The sequence below is a fragment of the Equus quagga genome, chromosome 14 (assembly GCF_021613505.1).
Source record: "Equus quagga isolate Etosha38 chromosome 14, UCLA_HA_Equagga_1.0, whole genome shotgun sequence".
NCBI lineage: Eukaryota > Metazoa > Chordata > Mammalia > Perissodactyla > Equidae > Equus > Equus quagga.
Genome location: NC_060280.1, coordinates 97,234,754 through 97,246,446, shown reverse-complemented (window position 1 = coordinate 97,246,446; position 11,693 = coordinate 97,234,754). Strand labels below are relative to the sequence as shown.

Sequence of the window (11,693 nt, the reverse complement as noted above, 5' to 3'; positions counted from 1 at the left end):
GGGGGTCGCCGGGCTTTGGGGGACCCAGGTGGATCCCGGGGACGGCAACGCGGGGTGTCCTTGGGCTTTGGGGGGACCGCAGGGGGGACCCGGTGTTTGGGGGGACCCGAGTGATTCCCAGGTAGGGCAGCGTGGGGGCTCCCCGGGTTTTGGGGGGGTTCCCCGGGGTTTGGGGGAAACCAGGGGGGCCCTTAGGATTTGGGAGGAGCCGGGGGATCCTGGGGGCGGCAGTGTGGGGCTCCCTGGGATTTGCGGGGCCTCGGAGGCTCCTGGGGGCGGTACTGTGTGTCAGGGGGTCCCCGCCGAGGTCCTGCGTGGGGCTCGGGGGCAGTTCTGGTGTGGCAGTGCTGTGGGTCCCCTCGGTTTGGGGAGACCCCGGAGGGTTGCACTGGGTCCCCGGGTTTGGGAGCACTCAGGAGTGGGTCGGGGGAGCTCCGAGCGCAGCACTGCCAGATGGGGGGGGTTTCTCAGGCTTTGGGGGGACCTCCAGGGGCGGCAGTGTGGGGCTGGGGGCAGGCAGTATCTGCTTAGGCGGCCCCAGGGGTCTGACCAGGGTGGTACTGGGGGCGAAGCTCCTGATTTTCTGGCTTAGGGGAGGGGAGGGGAGGGGTCTGGAGCCGGCCTGACCCCTGGATGGGGGCCCCTGGGGAGGGGATCTGGAGGGACCCCCACCAGGGGAAGGGACAACCCCACTGGGTCCTCCAGCGGCCCCTCTGGGGCCTGGGGAGACAACTTGAGAGTGGGGCTCCCTGCCCGGGGAGTGTTGGGGGTGAGTGGAGGGACCCCCCCGACTCCCTGAGCCCTTGGCTCTCACCCGGGGAGTGGGCTGTTGTCCTCAAGTGGACGCTGGAGCCACATGCACGGAAATGTCCCTGAAGGGGGCCGGCTCTGCGAGCAGGAGGGGATTGTCATTCTTGCCGGGATTTGGGTCCCGTGGCCTGCACCGGGTCCGCACCTGCTCCCGGCTGTTGGCCCAAACACTGAGCCCTTGTAGGGAGCCCCGGTCGCTCTGCTTCCTTCCATCTTGTGTGATTTCGGGGCCCAGGATGACATGGCGTGTAGTCTCCCCTCTTCGTTTTACAGGGTGGAAACTGAGGCCCGGGACTGGAGGCGAGATGCCCCAAGGTGGCCGAGTGGTGCCGAGTGGGAAGCGTGGGGAGGCTGGTTGTCTCGACTCCTCGCGGCGGGGGCGGGTTTGGGGTGGCAGATGTCTGGTTGGGGGGATGTGCCTGGGAACGTAGTTAAGGCGTTTTCCAGGACGACCGCTCTCCCGTGTCTCGACTCGGCCTGTGGTCCTGGGTTAAAGATTTATGGTGTCGGGCGCGGAGGGAACAAAGTGCAGCCCAGAAGGGTCGGCCCGCGCCCTCCCGGGAGGCAGGAGCTCTGAGCCCTGACCCGGTTGGCTGCCCTGAGCGGGGCCGGGAGGGACTCACCTGGTCACTCCTGACCCACTTCCAGATCCCAGCCCACCCCTTTTCTCTTCCTTATGACCAAAGCGACCGTTTATTGACGGCCTCTGGGCCCAGGCCCTTGGCCTCCGGCCAGCCTGCAGGCGCCTCTGGGAGGACTCAGACGAGCTCCGAGATAGGCCTCGAGTCCGCCCCAGCCCCTCAGACCTGGCGCCGATGGCCCGGTGGGTGGAGGAGGCCTCGGCCGGTGTCAGCTTCTCGGGGGGCCCTCCTCGTGTGACAGCACCTCTATTCCCGGGGCTGGGGACGACCCTCCCCCCGGGTGAGTGAAGTAGGAGTTGCTTCGGGGCCCCTGCAGGGGTGGTTTCCTCCACCCGCATGTTGCTGGCGCTCAGGTCCTCTCCGGGAGAACCAGGCTCCCCCGGGACCATCTAGGGTCCCGTCGTCTGCTGGGCCGGCATGGGCTGGCACGGGGTTGCCAGCTGGTCCTGTGGCTGGTGACGTGGGCCCTCTGAGCCTCAGGTCGGGGGAGCCGCGTGCTGGCGGGGTTGGGGGTGGGAGACGGTGAGCCGGGCTGGCGTCCCAGACATGTTCTGTCCTGCCGGGCCTGCTGCACGGCAGCGGGCGGGGTGGAGGGCGGGTGCCTGCAGCCTTGTCCCGAGGGCTCCCGGGCTGCTGACCACGAGGCCTGCCTGGCCCTGCGCCCCGGCCCTGCCCCAGTGGGTGCGGAGTGGGTGGCTGTTTTTAGATGAAGGTGACCCTACGGGGAACTGGGGTTCCGGTCACGCGGCAGAGTTGGGTCTTTGAGTTTCCAGGGTGGCTCAGGGCCAGGCCCGTCCTTCCTCCCATCCCATTCCCTGTGGATTCCCCCGGGGTGCCCCACTCCCTGTGTCCAGGGCCCTGGGCTTGGCCAGGGGCACCGGAGGGCGTCATTCCTGCCCTGCTCCATTGTCGCCCCCTGCTGTCCCCACGTTTGCACGTCACAGGTCATGTCACCTGTGGCAGCAGGTCCCTGGGTGACCTAGGTGGGCCAGCACCGTTGTGATGCTCCAGACGTCCCCAGGTGATGCAGCACACGTGGCAGCACGCAGCCAGGCCACAGAGAAGACTCCTTAGGGGACAGGCTGGCAGGTGGCCCAGGTGGCCTGGCTCGGTCCCCTGCTGCGTGTGGCCCTCAGGCTGCGGGGTCCTCAGACACTGGGGAGGGAGGTGGAGCTGGAGATGGCCCAGCTCGGCCCCCACTGGAGGTGGCCTTCAGGGCTGAGGCTGGGACAGATCTGGCCAAGGTCCTTTCCAGCAGCCCTGGCTGAGGGACAGGGGTGCAGCCGCGGTGGACGGGCAGCTGGGCTGGGAGGGGCCGCCGGCCTCGCTTGTGCCCCAAGTCACCCCCCACTCTGCACGGGCCACGGCTGTGCTATCTTGGGAGACCCTGACTCCTGACTCCTGAGAAATGTGGAGGCAGGAGGTACTTCCTTGAAGACAGTGCAGGCGCCCGAGCCTCCTGTCCAGGCAGCCGGCATCCAGACCCGCCCCGTGCCTGTCCTGAGTGCACCCTGGGCCCGGGCCTTGGCGCCAGCAGCCTGCATGTGCCGTCCTGCGCAGCCTCGGCCTTGAGTGTGTGTCTGTGTGCGTGCACTGCCTGTGTAAACGTGTGCATGTGTGTTGTGCGCATGTGTGCATCTGTCTAACTGCACGTGTGCGGCACTGTGTGTGTGTGTGTGCGTGTGTGTGCGCCCAGGAGCTGCTGAGGGCATCTCCACAGGTCCTCTTGTCCTGCTGGAGTCCGGGGACCCCTGTCCTCATGGAGGAGCCGCCCGCCGGTGGTGAGGCTGAGCACCGGCCCTGCGGGCGTCCCGTCCACGCGGGAGAGGCCACTGGGGAGGGAGGGCCCTCTGCAGTCGGTCCCGGGGGTGGGGTAGGGCCCGCTGCCAGGCCCCTGCCGCCGCCCCCTGCTGTCTCACGGACCCTTCTAGAACAGGCCCCGCTGTGGCGTCTCAGAGAAAGGCCGTCTGCTGCCCTTTTGGGTTTGAGGTCTGATAATCTTAACAACCGACCAGCTGACGGTCTCTGGGTGCAGGGAGCAAGCCAGGCGGGGTCCCCTCGTGCAGTCAGGTTGTGTCCCTCGGGTGGGGTGTGGGCGTGAGTGGAGATTTGCTGCCTGTGGAGTCGGCTCACACTGGTGCTGAGATGACCGTCCAGTGGGGTCAGGATCTCTGGCCACCCACCTGGTTCCACGTGTTGGTTTCGCGGTTTCCCACTGGGGTCCCGGGGTCCGCGTTCTCGTGGGGCCGCTCTGCGTGGCCAACATCGTTCAGACACGGCTCGTGTTCTGCTGGTCGCCTGACCTGGTGCCAGGGCTCCTGCGCTCGGGCCGAAGGGGAAGCTCTGTGCCGCGTCCCACGGGCCTGGGCTCAGGACGGCCGACAGCGCTTCTGGGTGAATGACTGTCACGCTGTCACGCTCTGCTTCAGGCCAGCAGGCGGGGGCGGCGGGGCACCCCCGACCAGGTGACATCTGCCCAGCCCTGGACAGGCTCCGAGAGGGCATGGGGGGCTTGCTGCTCCAGCGACGGCCGGCGTCAGCGAGGGTCAGGGCGGCTCTGCCCTCAGCACAGGGTCCTGGTTCTGGTGGTTCCCCTGCTCCCCCACCCCCTGCTCCGTTGTGCCCGCAGGTCTGGGGTCCCCAGGAGCCCCTGTCCAGCCCCGTCCCAGCTCCCAGAGACCCTGGCTGCCCCTCAGCCCCGCTCTGGGATCTTCAGGTTTGGTTCCCAAGGGGAACGTCGTTCGCTGACAGGGGGGTCGCCAGTCGGAGGCCAAGCAGAGGGGCCGCAGGAGCCCACATCAGCGTCCCGGGCAAGTGGGGGCTTGGTGGCGACTGTGAGGGGCTGTGGGAGCGCTCGGTCTTCCAAGACGGGCCCCTGGAGCCCCCTACCCACCGTCCCCCCAGGCCCGAGCATCCCGGTCCCACCCTGGCGGCCTCACCTAATGGGGGCAGATGGGATCTGCCAGACCGTCCGGTGAGGGACCCTGACCAGCGGCCACGGATTCATTGTGACAGAGGAGCTTGGGGTCTGTGCTGGGCTGGAGCAGCGGGCCATGATGCCTCGTCTTTGTCTGGGGCCCAGGGTGGGCGCTGGTCTCTATCCCCACGCCTCAGACCCGGCCCGTTAAAACGCTTCCCGACCCCATGTCCCACTCTGCGTCCGCATGGTCGCTCTGCACACCGAGGCCGCTGACAGGGAGGGTGTCCTTCCAGGCGCGACTCCGGATGGTCCGGCAAGGCCGTGTTCCCTCCCAGCAGTGCCGACCTCAGGGACTCGGGGGGTGGGGACATGGGGGCGGGGGCGGGCTGGGTGCTGTCCCGACCCTATGCCCTTCTGCTTCACCCCAGAGAGCAGGATCAGGCCGGGGCAGGAGGAGCTCGGCTCCAAGACCCGGCTCAGCTGCACGCTGAACGACAGCGCCGCCGAGGTCATCGGCCACCGCTGGGTGAAGGCGGGCAAGGTGCTCAAGGAGGACGCGCTGCCTGGCCAGAGCATGGAGTATGAGTGAGTGCGGCCCCGAGGGCCCGAGTCCCCGTCCCCACCGCTGCCCGCGTGCCAGGACTCTGCGGTCAGCGGGCTCTCGGACAGACGTGACACCAGCTCTGCTTGGACCTGGGCCTGGGGAGCCCGGGAGGGTCCAGTGGCTGCTGGACAGCACGGCCTGTCCGGCCTCTGAGCCTCCCCACCCCCATCCCTGGTCCGCGGCTCATTAACCCTCCGGCACTTGTGGCCGCCCGCCCTGGGGCCTCGTCCTCACTGGGCTGCGGACACCCGCTGTCCTCAGGCTCGGGGGTCGCTGGGAGCAGAGGCTTGGTGTGGCCCTGTCCCCACCCGGTCCCTCCTTGATGGGGTGGGCACACGCCCCTCCTGCCCCCCGCAGCCAGGGCTTCCCGCCACGCCCACTCGGACACGTGTCCCCACCCGCGTCTGCCTTCAGGGTGGCCATGGACGAGGAGGACTCCTCGGGGGAGTACGTGTGCATCTTCCTCCCGGAGCACGTGGGCAGGAGGAGCATCACAGTGAAGGGTGAGCCGTGGGCGGGCGGGCTCGGCCTGGGGGTGCGTGGAGTTGCTGGTGCAGAGAGGGACGCTGGCCTCCTCGCCCCCAGGGCGGCCGCACATTAAGGCCGTGAAGAAGTCGGAGCATGCCACCGAGGGGGAGTCTGTCGTGCTGACCTGCAAGTCGACCTCGTTCCCGCCGGTCACCGACTGGTTCTGGTACAAGATCAGCGAGTCTGCGGACCAGGTGAGGGTGCGCCCACGGGGGGAGGGGGGTTCCAGGCTCCACTGGGGTCCTAAAGGCCCGCCTGCCTGCAGGTCATCACCAACACCTCCCAGGGCAAGTTCTTGGTGACATCCTCGGAGTCCAAGACCGAGCTGCGCATCTCGAAGCTGGACCTGACCACGGACCCCGGCCAGTACGTCTGCAATGGCACCAGCACGGCTGGCAGCGGCCAGGCCGTCATCTCGCTGCGCGTGCGCAACCGCTTCGCCGCCCTCTGGCCCTTCCTGGGCATCGTGGCCGAGGTCCTCGTGTTGGTCACCATCATCTTTGTCTACGAGAAGCGGCGGAAGCCGGACGAGATCCTGGACGGTGAGCCTGTGCCCTCGGCTCTGCTCCCAGCCTGGGGGGTGGGGGACCCGAGGCCTCCCAGCGACCTGCCCCGGCTCCCCGGCTGGCCCGAGCGCCAGCAGGACAGGCCGCCTGTGAGGTCCCGCTCCAGGGACCCCACTGACGGCCTGTCCTTCTCTCGCATGCGGCTGCGTTCTGTGCAGACGAGGATGCAGGCTCCACTCCACTGTAAGTCCCGGCCTCGCGGGGGCGGGGGTGGGTGGGGTCCGACGGCAGGGCCTGGACGCCGTCCTCTGGGTCTGGGGAGGGGCCGGCTGTTTGGTCCTCTGAGCACCAAAGCCCGGTCGTCCACAGGAAGAGCAGCGGGCACCACGTGAACGACAAGGACAAGAATGTGCGCCAGAGGAACGCCAGCTGAGGCGGCGGTGAGTGTGTGGGGGGCTCCTGCTCCGTGCGGGCGGCAGGGCCGGGGGTCTGAGCGCGCTCTCCACACCCCGCCCTCCGCAGGTGGCTGATGAGGAGTCTGCATAGGCCTGCCCAGCCCTGGGAGCCCGCACCCCGCGCCCCTTGCTCCGAAAGGAGACCCACCCGGATCCAGACCAGTCTCTCTCCTTTATAAAGAACTAAAGTAGGGCTTCCTGCGTGTAGGATTCTGTCCCCCGGGCTTGTGTTTTTCCTACATCACCATTTCCGAGAGCCCCGAGAGAGGCCGCGTCCCTCTCCCCTGCCCCTCGTGTCCCCCGTGTCCCCTCGTGTCCCCCGGGTCCCTTGCACAGGCCAGGCGGAGGGCAGGCGGCCTTCCCCAGGCTCCTGCCGCGTCCACCTCACGAGGTGTGTGGGCCGGCGCCCGGTCCCTGCCCTTTGCGGAAGGTCACAGGTCGTGCAGTGCGAGCTTCCTGCCGTCTGAAGCCGGCGCTGTCGGTCCTGGTCTGTGTCATGCCTGGGACGGCTCTGACGGCGGGCTGCCGGCCCCTCGGGTGCCCCCTCACTCCTCCCACCCCCTGGGGTGGAGTCAGCTCTTGGGCCCCCTCTCCAGCAGCGAGGCTCCTCCCACAGCGCCCTGACCACCAATAAAGGCCAACCGCGTCCTCTTCGAGTCCTGTCTGCGCCGCGCCTAGGTCTCAGCAGGCGAGCTGTGGGGGGTCAGCCATGGGGCCGCGTCACCCCGTGAGGCTGGGGGCTGGAGGCCATTCCCAGGATGAGGGGTGCAGGTGGGGGGGTCCTCTGGGTGTCCCAGAGGCCACCCGCCTCAACTGCCTGCACCCACGGTCCGGGTGGTCTGTGAGGGGCCGGGGCAGCCGGGAGTGGGTCAGGCCAGGGCACGGTAGTGGGGGATGGAGTCAGGGCCCCAGGAGCCCCCGGGCAGGGCCCCATGGAGGGTGGAGGAGGTCTCATGCTCACCAACCCGCACGCCAACGGCTACAGGGAGGGGGGCATTCTCTGGGGCCCGGAGGTCAAGGGGCAGCCTTGAGGGCATGCCCTTGCCAAACCCTGGGGCCCGGCATGGACCATCCACGCCTCCCCCCGATGAGTGGGGAAACTGAGTCCCAGAAAGGGGAACGGCTTGTCCGGGGTGGCTCTGCTTCCACGCCCAACCGTCGCAGGTGCGGTGAGGGTCTCGGGTGCAGGAGGCAGGGGTCCCGGTGGCTCTTGCTGAGTCTCCAGAGAAGCCGGGCAGCAGCTCAGACGCAGAATCTATCTTTTCAACGTCGGCAAAACTCCAGCACAACCACCTCGGAAGCTGAGGGCGCTCGGCCCGAGCTGGGGACCCCGCGGGCCTGGGGTGGACAGGGGCGCCCTGCCTGCGGACAGGACGCTTCAGCGAGGCCTCGGTGCCCTCCTGGGTGCCCCCAACCCCACCCCCGCCCCCCGCATGCCGGCCCCACAGCCTGCAGGGAGCCCGGCCGCCACCAGAGGGCGCCACGCACATGCCGCCGAGCGGGACCCAGGCCCCCCGGCCCTGTGAGACCCCAGCCCGGCGCCCACCGTCGGACTCCCCGGCCCGGAGGACCAATGTCCCCGGGGCTACGGGTCTGGGGAGGAAATGGGCTCCTCGTGGCGACACTGCGCGTGCCCTCTGGGTGCTGCGGTCTGTCCGCCCCCTCGGCGCCGGACTGAGCGGCCCGGGACTCCGGAGCATCAGCGGCTGCAGGACCCCGGAGGCGGTTGCCGACGTGTGGTTGGCTTACCCAGAAGGAGCCCCCCCCACGACGCTGCTCACCCCAGGGCCCTCCAGTCCCCGCGTGGAAGTAAAGTTGGTCACACACATGCTTCCTCTCAGCGCCGAGCTCTTGTCCTTCCGTGCATCGGACAGGCATTTAATGGGCGCCTGCAACATGCAGCCCATGGCGCTGGGGAGCGACCAGGCGGCAGCCGCTAGAGCTGCCTCAGGTTCCTCAGGGGTGGGATGGAGGAGTCCCAAGATTCAGGGGGCTCCTCTGGCGGGTGCCTGGGGGGTTCAGGTCCAGCCGGCCGAGGGCAGAGGGGCAGGGGCAGCACAGGGGCCGTCGGAGGAGCAGGGGCGCCTTCCTGGGCCTGCGCGTCCCCTCGCTGGGCACCCTGTGAAGCGGCCCAAGCCAGCCCCGTCCCCACCCCAGCGCCGTGGCTCCCAGGGCACTGCTGCCTTATGTGGGGCCCTGAGGCAGCCAGCGGGCTGGGGCCTCGCCCGGCAGCAAAGGGCAGAGCTGGCAGGGAACCGGCTGGGGTGTGGAGAAAGGGCATCAGGGTGAGTCCCGGGTCAGCAGGACTGCAGACGCCAAGGAAACTGAGGCCCAGGAGACAGATTCTCTGCTTGAGGTCACTGGCTTCAGGACTGGCCGTCTGGGTTCTCTCCACACAGTGGGGTTTGCACGTGTGGCTCTGAGATAGGGACGCGCCGCCCCCTTCCCACGCCAGCGGTAGACGTGGAGCCCCGTCCCACCCCCACGGCAGGTCAGACGTGGAGCCCCGTCCCACCCCCACGGCAGGTCAGACGTGGAGCCCCGTCCCACCCCCACGGCAGGTCAGACGTGGAGCCCTGTCCCACCCCCACGGCAGGTCAGACATGCAGAATCCGGGTGGCAGTGGATCCTCCGGCCCCTCCCTGGTCCTGGGCTCGTCTCACCCTGAGGGCCCCGCGCTGCGGGCTTTGGGCTCCGCCAGGACCTGCCCCAACTGAGGAGGACACGGGCTTCAGTGCTCATGGGGAGGCTGGGGGTGGGCAGGCTCGAGGGCCAGCATGGACGGGGTGGGCAGGATTTGGCCCAGAGCCCCAAGGAGCTGCCCTGCGGGAGGCTCTGTGCCTGGAGCCCAGTGACAGTGGAGCAGAGTCGGGGGCCGACTGGACGGCAGGAGGAAAGGGGTTTCCACCAAGAGGCCATGGGGATCAAGAGCCCATAACCTACCGTGAACTGACTCAGTTTTGGTTTGTTATTTTTATTTTATTGTTTTTGAGGAAGATTAGCCCTGAGCTAATATCTGCCACCAATTCTCTTTCTGCTGAGGAAGACTGGCCCTGAGCTCACATCCATGCCCATCTTTCTCTACTTTATATGTGGGATGCCTGCCACAGCATGGCTTGACAGGCGGTGTCATGTCCGCACCCAGGATCCAGCAAACCCCGGGCCCCCAAAGGGGAACGTGCAAACTTAACTGCTGTGCCACCAGGCCGGCCCCCAACTGAGTCAGTTTTAACCTGTGCACACAGTCGAGGCCCACCTGCTGTCTCTGGGTGTCCCCCTCCCCAACACCCACCCCTGGATCCTCAGCATCCTTTCTCACACAGCTGGGCACTGTCCTGCCTCAGGGCCTTTGCACAGGCTCTGCTGCTTGCAGGATACTCTTCCTGCAGGTGTCCACAGGACACCATCCCTCCCTGCCTTCAGGTCTTCACACAGACATCTCCTCCTCCGAGAGGCCCCCCGGACTTTGCCCCCAGCACCTCCTCATCCCCTCTCCCGGCTCTGAGTCATGTAGCCTGTACCACCTTCTAAGGGAGGATGTGCCCCCTACTAAACGTCACGTGTGCCGTGCTGGTCCTTTGTCTCTTCTGTGCGGCTCTCAGCACCGTTAGGTTCCCTTCTGAATCCCAGCCCCTGAGCAGGTGCTTAGTAAGTCCTTGTTGAATGAATGAGGGAATGAACGAACGCCTGGCCTGGACGAGGGGTGAGAGCGGGTGGGAGAGACGGCTGCAGCCTGTGGGGGAGCAGTGCTCAGGACCTGGGGACGAGGCCCCCAGGCTCAGAGTGGCCTGGGTCCCCAGGTCGCCGAGTCCTCTGCCTTTAGGCCCAGGCCAGGCCCCTGGAGGAGGGCTGTGTCTGCCTCTCCGCCACCAGGCGTGGTGGGCCCTCAGGCTGGGCCGCGGGTCCGCCTCCCCGCTCTCAGCCACGAGCCCCAGGGCCCTGGCCGCCTGCCCGGACTGACATCTTCCCAGGGTGAGCATGAAAGGTCCCCCTTCAGCTGGAACACACATCTGCCTGGGGCGGGCCCAGCCTGGTACAGCCAACGCTGCTGCCCGCCCAGCCGCTCGCCACCACGGACCGGCAGCGGCCCTGCCTGCCTGTCTGGCTGCGGGTCTGGTGGAGGGCACGGCAGAGGTGGCACCCTGGGAGGAGGCCAGACCTGCCTGGTGGGGGCGCCGAATCTCCACGGCTCTGGCCAGGCTGGCGGGGTGTGCGAGATGGCCTGGCTCAGCCTCCCATTGTCCAGATGGGCCCATCCCTTAATCGCTGTTGAAGACCTACTGTGTGCAGGGAGTCGTCCATCTCAGGCTCAGGGCCCTGGCACCGCCAGGACCTCAGGCAGAAAGGTGCTGTGAGGCTGAAGGGTCCCAGGAAGCCCCTCCTACCGTCCTGCAGGCCTCCTCTCTCTCCTCCGTCTGTCTCCCCACCACCCTCCCCTAAGGACACCTCCCACTCTCTGGTACAGCTGGGGTGGGGACTGGGGCTAAGGACAGAGTCCCCAATGTCACCTGACACCAAGAATCACCCTCAAGCTGGCTCCAGCCCAGAAGAAGAGCCTGAGGGGGTCTTCCCAGAGCTGGGGGCCTGAGCCCAGGGGCCAGAGAAATGGGGCGGGGGGGGGGGGGTGGGACCTGTGACCCTGGGCACTTCCCCACTTTAAAGCCCACCCCCTTACAGGAGACGCCCTGCCCTCACTGCTCGAGGCAGGGGTCGCCAGCACCCTGGGGGGGCTCCTCTCGTCGGCCTGTCCTCGTGAGCAGGAGGTGGGGAGAGGGGGCGACCGTGGGAGCCGGAGACTCGCGCGCGCGGACCCCACTCTGCCCCTCCCCACACGAGGCCTCGGTCCGGGGCCTTCAAGGGACAAAGCCAGGACTCCGGCGGCCTCTAAAATCGTCCTTTTATTATGGAAATTCTCAAACCTATAGAAAGGAAGGAGGCGGCGGGGGCGGCCCGCGTCTCCGAGCCCGGCGTCAGCGGCACCGCCCGCTGTGCCCTCGGACGGAGGCGACGAGCGCGGGGACAGGCCCCTCGCCAAGGACGCGCGCAGAGGCCGGGCCCGCTGACCTTGGGCGCGTCCTTCCGCTTCGCGGGCCTCAGTTTCCCCTCCTGGGGCGAGGCCCGCGCGTGTCTCCAAGGCCTGGGGCCGCGTGACCTTGGGCCGTCCCCGGCCCCGGGCCTCAGTTTCCCGGGCGCGCGCGGAGCGGGCGGGGCGGGGCGGGGCGCGGGCGG

The 11,693-nt window shown here is 68.1% G+C and overlaps 2 protein-coding genes across 2 annotated transcripts in view; both read left to right on the top strand.

Annotated features, from left to right (window-relative positions):
* The window catches only part of BSG (basigin (Ok blood group)), a 7,475-nt gene extending 355 nt beyond the window's left edge, over nucleotides 1-7,120 (top strand). Inside the window, exons 2-8 of the mRNA XM_046637961.1 lie at nucleotides 4,800-4,956; nucleotides 5,390-5,478; nucleotides 5,561-5,697; nucleotides 5,769-6,045; nucleotides 6,228-6,252; nucleotides 6,379-6,449; nucleotides 6,532-7,120. Coding sequence (XP_046493917.1) covers nucleotides 4,800-4,956; nucleotides 5,390-5,478; nucleotides 5,561-5,697; nucleotides 5,769-6,045; nucleotides 6,228-6,252; nucleotides 6,379-6,442 — 749 coding nt within the window. The 3' untranslated portion in view covers nucleotides 6,443-6,449; nucleotides 6,532-7,120. The remainder of the gene's footprint in view (nucleotides 1-4,799; nucleotides 4,957-5,389; nucleotides 5,479-5,560; nucleotides 5,698-5,768; nucleotides 6,046-6,227; nucleotides 6,253-6,378; nucleotides 6,450-6,531) is intronic.
* An 832-nt stretch (nucleotides 7,121-7,952) lies between these two features.
* Nucleotides 7,953-11,693, top strand: part of HCN2 (hyperpolarization activated cyclic nucleotide gated potassium and sodium channel 2) — a 23,513-nt gene continuing 19,772 nt past the window's right edge. Inside the window, exon 1 of the mRNA XM_046638341.1 lies at nucleotides 7,953-8,749. Coding sequence (XP_046494297.1) covers nucleotides 7,953-8,749 — 797 coding nt within the window. The remainder of the gene's footprint in view (nucleotides 8,750-11,693) is intronic.